The 13,722-nt window shown below is 46.3% G+C and overlaps 1 protein-coding gene across 5 annotated transcripts in view; it reads right to left on the bottom strand.

The window, feature by feature from the left end:
- Window positions 1–12,579, bottom strand: part of RNF38 (ring finger protein 38) — a 133,884-nt gene extending 121,305 nt beyond the window's left edge. For 4 of the 5 annotated variants that reach the window (XM_065656137.1, XM_065656138.1, XM_065656143.1 and 1 more), the window contains exon 1: window positions 12,358–12,579. In XM_065656137.1, coding sequence (XP_065512209.1) covers window positions 12,358–12,499 — 142 coding nt within the window. In that variant the 5' untranslated portion in view covers window positions 12,500–12,579. The remainder of the gene's footprint in view (window positions 1–12,357) is intronic. The other variant, XM_065656139.1, reaches the window with a different exon arrangement.
- Window positions 12,580–13,722: the final 1,143 nt, after the last annotated feature.

Genomic DNA, 13,722 nt, shown 5'->3' with positions numbered 1-13,722 from the left:
GGGTGAGTGGTTGTTTTTCTCTGCTGGATATATCATTGAGTGAGCCCCTGCCTAACCCAGGCAAGGGTTTGTTTCTTCTGGGTACCCTTGAGAAAGAGGCCTCTGGTTTTGTTTCTTGTGAGCAAATGTGTGCATGCTGTGGATCTTCATTATTCTTATGAAGTCATGCCCAAATAATCTGCTCAAACTGATATCCAAATCTGTGGTTTATGTTGTTGGAGTCCTAAATAACTGTATAAACCCTGCTTCTGGTCAGTTTATTTGCTATACTTTTCCAGCTAGAAAAAAGTCTGGTTTAGAACTTGTTGTTTGCCTAAATTGACTTTTTGGGTGCCTCTGTGACAGTCATATACCACAGTTTTTTGCTCTTTGCCTACTGTCTGCTATGCTCATATTATATGTTACTGACTGAAATACTGTTTGTACCATTTTTCCTTAAATATACTATAGAAGATTTATGCTCTAGTAGACTCATCACATAAATACTTGTTAGTGAAAGACTAACAGAAAAAGATGAAAATATGTCAGTGAATATATTTTAAATTTTTTGTTTATTTGTAAATATCTCACATGCCCTAAAAGCTTATAAAAAATTCTCCCGTTATTGAACAACATATCTCTCAAATCATTTATCTGGCACCTTCTGATAAAGTGTACAAGTATGACAGTAAAGAGAGACTTAACATCCCCTACACCTCTAAGACTGAAAAAAAAAAAACAAAACTAAGTGCACATTTTTGTCTATCAAAAGAAAACTGACAGCTTGTACATAAAGCAGTACACCAGTCAGTTAGGAAGGAGGACTAAGAGGCAGAAACATACCTCTGCATTCAGTACTCCTTTAAATACAAACAGCTATTGACACTTTACCCAAAAGCTTTTCTACAGAAAATATCCATTGCAAAAGGCATTTTTGGATGTGTGGGGAAGAAGCATGTTAAGACTATCATGGTGAAGCCATCAAAAATGAAAAAAAAAAAAAAACAGCTCACAAGACAAGCGGACACTTGTATGCCTAAGCAAACTGAATTCTCACAATCACTTCTGGCCATCTGCAGCTAAGAGTCCCAAATTAGTGTTACTTCTCTACTACAGTCCCTGAAGCCAACCAGGAACACTGAGAAAAGGATGGGCAAACAGGGGCGTGGCAGTCAGAGGCGTGGCAATTAGCACAAGCAGGATGACCAGGAACTACTCTGCCACTGCAAGCAGAGGCTACCACCCACTAGCAAGGAGCTAATAACAGCAGAAGGCATGGTATCCACCTGGCAAAGAGCTGTGCCTTCAGCGTCCCTTGTGGTCCCTCTGGCTGCAAGAACTGATGCAGCTGCCCAAACTGAGCTTGGGAGGGAAGATGCAGGTCACAAGCTGCAGAGTGTGCCTGAGTTTCTGCTCAAGAACTGACAGAAGCAGTGAGCTTACCTGTGGGCGATGTGCCCAAGTGAAGGAGCTGTTCAGCCTGGCGACAGGGCTTTGGGAGGAGGCTGAGGAGCATCAGGGAGTCAGAGGAGACTGACTGGTGGACTCACACTCTACAATCCCTGAGGCAGGAGCAGAAGCCAACCATGGCACTACAGACAAAGGATGCCCTAGCCTCTCGGAACCAGGCTGAAAGGGGAGACCCAGGAGATGGGGGAGAATGGAAACAAGTTACTGCTTGGGGCAGCAGATGAATACACCCTCAGCCTGCCCCAGCTTCCCAGGTACCTGTACACAACAGGTATAAGACCCTGGAACTGGATGGGCAGACAGCTGATGTTGCACATGAAGGCCCTTCTGGGATGGAAGGTTGTCTACCCATGAAAAAACCCATCAAAACCACTCATGTTAAGACAAAAAGAAGGGTAGTTTTCATAGGTGATTCCCTTCTGAAGGGAACAGAGGGCCAAATATGCCAACCGTACCCAACCTACCGGGAAGTCTGCGGCCTCCCTGGGGCCAGGGATGTGACTGGACAACTCCCTAGGCTGGTAAGGTTGTTCTATGGTCGTTTGGCATTTGAAGCAAATTGGAAAGGTGAAAAAGCTCGATAACAAAGAAATCATTGTTTTGAAGTGTCGTCTTCTTCTATGCAGCAACAACGAACCATTTCTCGATCAGATAGCGACATGTGATGAAAAGTGGATTTTATATGACAAGTGGCAACGACCAGCTCGGTGGCTGGACTGAGAAGAACCTCCAAAGCACTTCCCAAAGCCAAACTTGCACTAAAATAAGGTCATGGTCACTGCTTGGTGGTCTGCTGCTGGTCTGATCCACTACAGCTTTCTGAATCCCGGTGAACCCATTCCATCTGAGAAGCATGCTCAGGAAAATCAATGAGATGTACTGAAAACTGCAACACCTGCAGCAAGCACTGGTCAACAGAAACGGCCCAATTCTTCTCCATGACAACACCCGACCGCACGTCACACAACCAATGCATCAAAAGTGGAACAAATTGGGCTACGAAGTTTTGTCTCATCTGCCATATTCACCTGACCTCTCACCAACTGACCACCACTTCAAGCATCTTGACAACTTTTTGCAGGAAAACACTTCCACAAACAGCAGGATGCAGAAAATGCTTTCCAAGAGTTTGTCAAATCCCAAAGCATGGATGTTTATCCTAAAGGAATAAACAAATTTATTTTTCATGGCAAAAATGTGTTAACTATAATGGTTCCTATTTTGATTTATAAAGATGTGTTGGAGCCTAGTTATAATGATTTAAAATTCGCAGTCCAAAACCATGATTACTTTTGCACCAACCTATAACTAACATCCTTCTTCCTGCCCTTGTTTCAAAAAAATGTGCCCTGGAGCACAAATCAGTACTATGACAGAAAAAGTGCAATTTCCGTATTGATAAGGCATATTGAAAACAATCATAAACACCCTTTAAAAGTCAAGTAATGTTCCTCTTGATACTGCCTGCACACCCTTGTGCTACAGTTGTGTACATTATACAGAAGAACAAAAATTCAATACAAGTAAGCTTTTCTACTTTGTTTTGGGTTTTTTTTCAATTTAAGTGATAGAGTACATCTCCTTTTAAGATTATCATTTCCAGTTTGGGATTGTCCCAGAAACTGGTGACAAAGCCCAAATGCTTCAGAGTTTTAAGCTCTGAAATAATACAATGTTTCACTGAAGGGTGGTTATTCTGACAGCCCATGACCAAGAAGACCAGGCCAGCTGTTAAACAATGCAGCAAGCAACATAGATTATCTGTGTGGATGCAGAACTCCAGTCCTTACAAGAGAAATCAGAGAAACATCTTGACACACTGTACCACCAATAGACTGATCACAGATGTTACTTTATCATACATCATGGCTGTTAAGCGCTTGCATGAGAGGGAGGATGCAGAGGATCAACCTAAACACGATGCCAGCGATAACAGGAACAGCAATCCAGGAGCTTAGAGCTGAGACACCAGGCTCTCAACTGAGAATGAGCTAGGGAAGAGTGTTTTAAGAATGAACATTTGGAGCACATGGATGCACTTGAGAAACTCTGAAAAAAAAAAAAAAAGCAGTACATTGTGCTTGCTTAAAAATACTTCTGAAAATACCTATGACTTAGTGTTTCAAAAACCACTTCCTGCATCTTTCCCTAAATAAACGGAAGTATGCATTCTTTGCTCTACATTACACATCAAGTACCTTCCAGAAGGAAACTTTATTTTAAGTCATCAGAGCAAAAGAACAACAGTTGTTTCCCTTTAAGAATGGAGGATATTTTCCTCATTCAGGGAATTTAAACAAGCAAGCATTTACTGTACTTCAGATACACAAAGAAGAAAACAATAGAACAAGCACAGAAGAATGCAACTAGGAGGTGTCAAAAAAGAAAAGGCAACAACAACAACAAAAAACAACCACAAGAAAACAAAACCCAGAAAAGCAAAGGTGGGACAAAGCAGCACCATCACTTAGAATACTCATGCAAAGGGAGCTCCTACTGCAAACCTCACAAGATACTCTCTGACATTCTGGCGCTTCACCTTCTTGTCATCCCACCCACATCTTGCACCACCTTAACACTGACAACTGTTGGTTTTAGACGACACATCTGATACCGGCAAGTAGGCACAAAGACCCTTCAACACTGTTTTGAAAGTGTTAAAAAGCAGGCACTTTTATTGCAGCGCGCCGGACACTCACAGGATTGTTCCTCTAATTGAGCACGTGTATGATTCGCACTTCTTGGTATGTATTACATATTCCTATTGCATATTCATTTGTCTCTACCGCTTAGTTAATGCATTAAACATAAATTATTTCCATAACCCCACCCTTTGCCAGAAGTCCATCTTTGGTATTCCAGAGTCTTCATCAGGGGTCTCTAGTGGTCCCCGGGGGTCTCCACAGCCTGGTGCCTCTCCCCTCTCTGCCCCGCCCCAGTGTCGGCTTCTTGACCTAATTTCTTGAGCATGCATATTGTCATTTTGTGTTGCTACTCAGCAAAAGCCACATAGCTCTTTATTCATTTAGTGGAACATTCCACTTTCCCAGCTTGCAAACCAAGGACATGCCGCTTTGCCTCATGCCCAGTTTCTATAGAGCTGCTGTTTGCATATTAAGTTCCTGTTACATTAGGCCTAGTCTTGTTACATTATGCCTAGGGGTTTCTAAAATATTTTTGTTCCTGTTATCACACCTCCACCTGAACTTCTGATATGAAGTAGATGCTAGATGAGATACCACTTAAAACACCTGAGGTACAAGAAATAAGAAAAAAAGCTGCAATACTGTTGGTAGAAAAAATACCAATTCTCAGGAAAAAAACATGGGTCAAAAAGATCCTGTGCACTCATGGATTTCACTTTGCCAAGATAATTTGCAGGTGAAAAAAGGGCGGTATAAGCAGCAACACTAAATATGAAATATTAAGACAAAAAATACGCTTTATTTTTTAACTGAGCACAGCTTTCCCCAGAATTTATAATGTTCACAATCGTGTTTATTAATACTCTCTAAAGCAATTTCTCATTTTAACCTTTTTGTGACAAGACAAACATACTTTTCAAACTATGTTGAGAAGAGTGTTGACTTTTCAGTCTCTACACCCATCTGAAAGCACGGGTGAAGCTACCTAACTGCTCTGCTGCCTAGCTCTTTTCCTGTAGTAATTTCACCTTGGAAAGAAATAGCTCAGGGCTTAAATAGCATATGTAATGTGCCAGCGATGACAACTTCAGCTGGATATGAAAATGCAAATGTTGTAGCATTGTCATTAAATTCAGAAAAATCATGCAGATGTAAGGGGGAACTGTTATGGCAGGAACAAAGCTAATATACACACATACACATATATATGTATACCTGTAATTTTTCCTGACCTTCATTTTCTTTGAACTGAGACTATACTTCACGTTGAATCGTTACCTGTTATTAGTTACTTTAATTGAGATGAGACCATCAGTTTCAAAACCAGACAAACTCTAATAAAAAACTGTACAAGACATCAGACCCATATTGCTTTTCAGCTACAAATCCATGCCATCTTCACTAATGCCTGGAGTGACACCAGCAGAAAAATCAACACACACATCTCACACTTTCTCTTAACAAAAATTCATCTCTCTGCCTTTTTCTAGGCAAATAACAACTTTTAGGCAAGGCAGTAACCAACAAAAGATGGGCAAGTTTACAAACCAAATCAATTGCCAGCTGTGTTGCAGTTCTGTATTATGTGCTTCTGTGTAGATCCCCAAACCCACAGTCCTGACAGCTGAAGTAGGTGATCCAGTCTGAATCAACAGATGCAGACAATAATCCGTATCTTGATGGATTAGACCAAAAGCATAATTTAGATTATCTTATAAGCAATGTTGCAAAGCAGGGCATGCATTTCAAAAGTAAACATTTGTATCTGGTCTTTTTCCTATTATTAAACTGAAATTTGTACTGTAGAGACAATTTGGAATTGTTCATTCCTGTGCTCCTGCATATTTTACATTTGAAATATATGCCAGTATGAGTAAGGATGAAGCTGTTTGTTCTGCAAGAACTACAATTAAAATATCTATATATTAATTTTATTTTATTAATTTTCCCTAAAATACATTTATCTCAGTCTCATACTACTTTTAAATACTGAAACTGGGTATGCAGGGTGGGGGGCGGAATATCAACATCAGCTGGGATTCACTTGAGCTAGTTTGTGCTGGCACCTAAAAAGCATACCTCCAAAATAACTTCATACAGTATATTTATGGCACAGAACAATTTCAGGCCATAAAATTAGCGTTTCCAGTTCATATAAGCACTACATAATAATTTACCAAAGAAAGTCAAAGTGAAACAAAAAATAAAGTGATAGAGTAGTCAGAGAATGACTTTAAAAGAATGTAAATTATCTGAAAATATTTGTTAAGGAAGTACATTTGCATTTATTTCCCAAATTAATCCCATGAATACGCAACTTATTTCTATTACAACCAGCTTCTTGAAATAAACAGTCAATGTTTGTCTGCTAACATTAATTCCATGATTACTAGAATCTATTCAGAGTGCAACTGCCTTATGTAAAAAGCAAAGTCTATCTTCCTTTATAATGCAAAACTAGCAAAACCAACACACCAACGTTATAATAAATAATTCTGAGATACTAAACGTAATTACAATCTAGTATCCAAGACACGTTATTTCTACCCAAAAAACATGCATAGTAACAAGTTTTCAATATTGTAGTAATTCTAACCAAGAAGTACCACCAAACCACTTCTTTACTTACAAACATTACACTTTAATCAAGTTCAAATAAAGGTGCTACAATGCTAGTTTCCAGTTTGGGGTTTTGTTTGGTTTTAATCTACAAAAATCAATCTCAGCTCTTCAAAATCACCTACATAGTAAATGTGCTTCACTTGTACTTACTAAGAAATTAATCTTCCATCTTACTATATTTTACACAGTTATTAAAGCTGTGAAGACATCACCATGACATAAATCAGAAAACTCATATCTATCTCCAGGCATGCTAGAATGGCACTCACTGTAAAGCCACAGTAACTGCTTTCCCGTTTGAGAACAAAATGATACATATGATGCACAGACAGTGTAATTATTCATAACTGCTAAAGGCGCAGGGAGAAAATTACAAGGGCCAAAGCCCAAGTAGAGCTGACCACCACTGTGAAAGGCAGAAAGAAGTGTTTCTGTAAATATATTAGCAACAAGAGGAGGGCTAAGGAGAATCTCCATCCCCTGATGGATACAGAGGGAAACAGAGGATGAGGGAAAGGCTGAGAAAATAAATGCCTTCTTTGCCTCAGTCTTTAATAGTCAGAACAGTTGTGCTCCAGGTCCCCAACCCCCTGAGCCAGAAGACAGGAATGGGGAGCAGAACGAAGCCCCAGTAATACAAAGGGAACTGGTTGGTGACCTGCTACAGCATTTGGACATCCACAAGTCTACGAGGCCAGATGGGATCCATCCAAGGGTGCTGAGAGAGCTGGTGGAGGTGATCACCAAGACACTTTCCATTATCTATCAGCAATCCTTGCTAACCGGGGAGGTCCCAGTTGACTGGAAGTTGGCAAACGTGATGCCCATCTACAAGAAGAGCCAGAAGGAGGATCTGGGGAACTACAGACCTGTCAGTCTGACCTCGGTGCCAGGAAAGATCATGGAGCAGATGATCTTGAGAAACATCACATGGCACATACAAGACAACTATATGATCAGGCCCAGTCAACATGGGTTTATGAAAGGCAGGTCCTGCTTGACCAACCTGATCTCCTTCTATGACAAGGTGACCCACCTAGTAGATGAGGGAAAGGCAGTGGATGTTGTGTACTTAGACTTCAGTAACACGTTTGACACCATATCCCACAGCATTCTCCTGGAGAAGCTGGCAGTGCATGGCCTGGGTGGGTATACTCTGTGATGGATAAAGAACTGGCTGGAGAGCCAGGCCCAAAGAGTTGTGGTGAACGGAGCCAAATCCAGTTGGTGGCCGGTCACGATTGGTGTTCCCCTGGGCTCAGTATTGGGGCCAGTTCCGTTTGATCTCTTTATCAATGATCTGGATGAGGGGATTGAGTGCACCCTTAGTAAGTTTGCCGATGACACCAAATAGGGTGGGAGCGTTGATCTGCTGGAGGGTAGAAAGGCCATACAGAGGGGTCTGGACTGGCTGGATTGATGCGCTGAGGCCAATTGTATGATGTTCAACAAGGCCGAGTGCCGAGTCCCGCACTTGGGTCACAACAACCCCATGCAGCACTACGGGCTCAGGGAAGAGTGGCTGGAAAGCTGCCTGGTGGAAAGGGATCTGGGGGTGTTGATTGACAGCTGGCTGAACATGAGCCAGCAGTGTGCCCAGGTGGCCAAAAAGGCCAACAGCATCCTGGCTTGTATCAGGAATAGTGTGGCCAGCAGGACTAGAGAAGTGATTGTGCTGCTGTACTCGGCACTGGGGAGGCTGCACCTTGAATACTGTGTTCAGTTTTGGGCCCTTCATCATAAGAAGGACTTTGAGGTACTAGAGAAAGTTTAGAGGGGGGCAACAAAGCTGGTGAGGGGCCTGGAGCACAGGTCTGATGAGGAGCGGCTGAGGGAACTCGGGCTGTTTAGCCTGGAGAAAAGGAGGCTGAGGGGAGACCTTATCGCTCTCCACAACTGCCTGAAAGGAGGTTGTAGCATGGAAGGTGCTGGTCTCTTCTCTCAAGTAGCAAGAGACAGGACAAGGGGAAATGGCCTCGAGTTGCGTCAGGGGAGGTTTAGATTGGATATTAGGAAAAAATGCTTCACGGAAAGGGTTGTCAGGCATTGGAACAGGCTGCCCAGGGAAGTGGTGGAGTCGCTATCCCTGGAGGTGTTAAAAAGGTGTTTAGACGAGGTTCTTAAGGACATGATTTAGTGCTAGAGTTAGGTTAGGTTATGGTTGGACTCTATCCTGAACTCTATCCTGAGGGTCTCTTCCAACTGAAATGATTCTATGATTCTATAAAAGCTTACATGTGCAATATGAACATACAAGGAGTTTTAGTACTTACAGCTCTTTAGCATATACAGCATTAGGCAGAACCACTATGAATTCAAAAAGGTTTCTACCGCACTTGATTGACACATTAGTACATTACAAGCAAGTCCATCCCTTCACATTCTGCAGTTATGCCTATGTTAAAAAACTGGCACTGAGCCTTTCATCAGCAGCTTCAGCTTCTCCAAACTGAAAAAGTTAGCAGATGCCTAGTTAACTGCTGAAATAAGCACTTCCTCCCATGACTCCTCATAACAATATTTTCCAATAGAACTTAGCCTCATGTGCATCTTAAGCATTAATTTTAGTTTCAAAGTTATTCTAACTCAAGGCTTTGCAACATAAGGAGGGCATGCAATATTAAGTTCATCAGAGTTTACCAGACAACATCCAAAAAGTTGATAAGCATAACAAATATGTTTAAGGCAAAAGTTGCTTTCACCAGCTAGAAACAGCACACCAGTATCTTAAATACACTGGAACTTTCAAAAGCCGTCTTTCCTCTCCAAATGCTGCAAAACCTGAGAATGTTAATATAAACCTTCACCTAAAAAAAAAAAAAAAAAAAAGTGAAGCTGAAAAGGTCTGAGAATTTCAACTATAGGCACAGTTTTCCTAGCTGACAACCTTGCCTCTAGGTTAGTTTCTCCTTTTCACTGAGGAGATGCATGTACCCCAGTGGAGGCAAAGTACTTTATGGAAGGTGAAGTGCCTTGTAAGATCAGGATCAATTTCCTGAATGAAACAAAGAATCAGCTCTTCAGTGCAGCATTCTCTAGTCCAATATTCTTTCACTAATGGAGACTCTTCCTTCTGTAGAAACACACTGATAGAAAAATACAAAAGAAACAACATCAGCAAAAGAACCAGGCATCACTAAATGGTTTTCTGCTGGGGGAAAAAAAAAACTAAACAGTCTCTCAACCTTGCTTGCAAACTACAGTAATTTCACTAACCCCTAATGTCTGAAGACCAGATCACCCTACAGTATTTTTACGAAAACTTAATATATTAGGACCACCAATTGGAGACTACAGCTCCAATTCAAGAGGGCAACTAAGAGGATGCTCAGCAAAACAATCCAAGTTCGGCCCTGATGCCAGAGTTTGGTGCATCATTTTTTCCTCTGGTGACAAATATTTGAATGAAACAGGTAGACTTTCACGAAGTAAAAATAACAGTCTTTCCCTTTTGAGAAAAAAAAAAATACATTACTCATCCCCGATCTAGAAATCTCCTAAATTTATCTGTAAATTAGACATGTTATCTCAAAATAAGACAAATCAGAGATCATACCACCAGAAAACGCTTTATGGATTTTTGAGATCACGACTAACAACAAACATTCAGCTGCTACTGTGACTTAAGTATATGGTAAAACTTAATAGTTTAACTTGGCCATCTGCAAGAGCTCTTTTGAGCAAACTGGTTCTGACTATTCCAATTACCATTGAGCACAGGACTTTAAAGAACAAAATCTGTGCTAGTGAATACCAAAACTTCAGGACAATGCCAAAAAGCCCCTTCCTGTTTTGGAGAAGAAAAAGCTCAGCATTTCCTACTCCAGCAGTAAGGTTTCTGTACACTAGGCCCCTGATTAAGTCAGTCTATGATAAGGTTTCCAGTTCTTCTATCCACCAAGATTTTCCAAATCATGTCAAGTAAAAGACCTTTTATCCCCCAATAGTAGCATACTAGTTCAATTTCTCTGTTGGATTATTAAGAGTGTGGGAAGGTTAGGAGGGGTTTTAAGATAAGGTTATCATCTACACCAAGAATGTCCAAGCAATTTTAACACAAAAAGCTGAAATACAGTTTCATCAGGTAAAACCTCCATTTCCAGGTCACCTATATTGGAAGAAAATTTTTCTCCTATATATTTTATTTGGAAGACCCAAATAGCTAAACAGAGAAGACAGATCTTCCCCATGTGCTGTGTAGTCTCAGCACACAGGAAAAGGTATTTTTGAGCTATATAAGATAATTCGAAGGTAAAAATTCAAGTTCTTTTTCAACTTTCTGCATGGTAATTCTCTCAAATACTGTCAACCACAAATTTCAAGAGGAACTTGTCTATAAAACCCACTCTACTTCAGAGCAAGATTTCCATCAGTATAAAAACCCACACTGCAGACTCCTGTAAATCACCCAAGTCCCAAAACATGAGCACCACTAAAAACACATTCTAAGAAAAGACTAATTAGGTATCTCATTTCTTCACCCTCCAGGCCCAAAGAACTATGTCTTGTTTTCTGTTGTTCTCCCGTACCACTTCCTAATTACTAACTTCATATACACACAAACAGTTTCATTCTTGCTGCCATTCACAAAACACGGCTTAAGGGCTCCAGCCCTGAAACCACACAGACACTCACTTAAATTTAAGCATGTGGGAAACTCCAGTGCAGTCTTGGAAGTGGCTCTGGTGTTTGACAAAAAGCACATCAACCCAGATGTTGGGACCTCAGTCCTGAAAACATCGTAGGTCCAGAACAAGTGAACCACATGCCCCAAAACCAGTTCCTTGGAGAGACCCTGCTGCAAGCTACTTCTAACAGGAAACTCAAGAACCTGTTTAAGGGGCAGCTGTCAAGGGCCCAGAAGGCACTAAGTCGAGGTTCCCACAGAGGCAGCTTGTCTTTCAAGGCATTTTGGAGCTACACGCAGAAACTTGAGGTGACTTGCCATTGTAAACCGTGGACTCCCACAAACACATGCAGCCCGCTGGGAGCGGCAGCGCCTGCCTCAGGGACACGGACACATTTCCCCTCCCGGGCCAAGGCCTTTCAGGAGCACGGCACAGCGGAGCCCGAGGGCCGGCTGAAGGCCGGCGGCCGCCGCAGGGAGAGGGCAGGCAGGGCCGGCCAGGCCTCGGCGCTGTCGAGGGCACAGCGAAGCCTCGCACGGGACGCAGCCGCCGCGACCGCGAGGGCGAGCACCGAGGGGCAGCGCAACCCCTCCGGCTGCACCGGCGGCCCGCAGACGAGGGTGCAGGGCGGGGAAGCGCTGGCAGCGGTATGACGACTGGAGGCGACACGGCGGGCCGCCCGCGCTTCGCAACGCCGTATCCCAACCGGTGGGGGAAATCCATCGCCGCGCCGGCCACCGAGGCGCAGGGGGGCCCGGGCACGCCGTGGCTGGCCGGGCAACAGAGAGCCTGCGGGTACCCGTCGCGACTTGCCTCGCTCTGCTGTGACCGGCAAAAATGTCTCCTCCGTCCCGCTGCCCGACCCCCCGCCCCGGGACGGAACCCCCGGGGCGGCCACGACTCCGGGTGCTGCGAAGGACAACGGGGAGGCCCCTCCAGGCCGACTGCCCTCCTGGGCTGGAGTGCGACGCCCGGAACTACTCCCCCTACCCTGGGACCCCTTTCCCGGTCACCTGGTGGCGGGCCTCTGGCTCCCGAGGCGGCGCGGGGTGTGCCGTGGCCGGCGGGGCTACCCCGTCCCTGGCTGCGCGCTCCCGGGTCCGGCAGGCTCGGCCCGTGGAGGGGCGGCGGCAAGCGAGCGGCACCGCCGCTCATGGCGACTCCACGGTAGCCGGAGCGGGAGCGAGCGCGGGTTCGGGGGTGCACCAGGAGGAGGCAGGCAGCCGAGGGGGAGGCGGAGGCGGCGGCTGTGGCCTCGGCGGTGGGGGAGGAGGCAGCGGAGAATGGTGGGGACGGCGGAGGGGCGGAGGAGAAGGAAGGCAGGAAGGGGGCGGTGGAAGAAGCCACCCATCTGCCCGCCTCGCCTGATCGGCCGCGGACTGGGGCAGCTGGTCGCCGCTGTAGCGCCGGCGGGCGAGAGCAAGGAGGCAGGCGGCGCAGTGTGCCTCCCGGGGCGCCGAGCGGGCGGCCACCGGCAGCGCTCTCTGCTCGGGCCGGCCGGCGGCACCCGGCTTCCCGAGAGCAGCCCCGCCGCGGGGACACAGGAGCGATCGGCGTCCGCGCGGGGGGACGTGGGCGGTAGGGGCGACGTGGGCGGTAGGGGCGACGTGGGAACCCTCCAGCTGGGGCGCAGCCCTCAGCCAGGCAGCAGAGGCCGGTGCCGAGCAGTGCCGGCTGCTCCAGGGGAGCAGCCACTGCCCGGCTCGCGGCCGAGGAGGAGGAAGTCTCGCCTGTTCACTCTCTCTCTGCGCCCCGGCCCGAGCGGTCCGCCGGGCGGGAGTGCTCAGCGCGCCACCAGCAGCCTGGCGCCTCCCCAAGGCCGCTCGCTTCCCGGGGGGGCTGAGCCTACTCGCAACAGCGCTACCGCGGAACGCACACAGGCACGGCAGCCAACAGCCCTTTATTGTGGCGCTGTCCCCGCCGCCCATTGGGCCGGGCGCGGAAGGGACAGCGGGGCCCGAGCCGCGATCGGACGGGTCCCCCGGCGCCCAGCGGGCCACCCGAGCAGACCCTGCGCGCAGAGCCCGGAATCATCCTCGCCCTGTCTCGCGTTCCGTCTCTGCTGGGCACGGGCCCCCCGCTTTTGCGGCGTGCAGGGGCCGCGTCGCTCCGCGGCAGGCGGCGGCCCACCCTCTGCTCCGAGCCCTGCTCCGGGCGCCCAGCGGAGCGGCACGGTACTCCGGCGGGAGCGACCGGCCGGGCGGAGACGCCAAAGGCCGCGATCGATTGGACGGCCGGGCGATTGCAGTGGCTGCGCTCGGGCCGGGAGAAGGCGGCCCCGGGCGGGGCGGGGCTGCTGCGGGGTGCGCTGCGGCGCTTGTCCCGCTGGCGCTGGGCCTGGGGGGTATCGAGGCGGAGGAGGCCCCGATACGCACGTG

This window comes from Caloenas nicobarica, chromosome Z (assembly GCF_036013445.1).
Source record: "Caloenas nicobarica isolate bCalNic1 chromosome Z, bCalNic1.hap1, whole genome shotgun sequence".
NCBI classification, from domain to species: Eukaryota; Metazoa; Chordata; class Aves; order Columbiformes; family Columbidae; genus Caloenas; species Caloenas nicobarica.
This window is presented reverse-complemented; position numbering and strand designations above follow the sequence as displayed.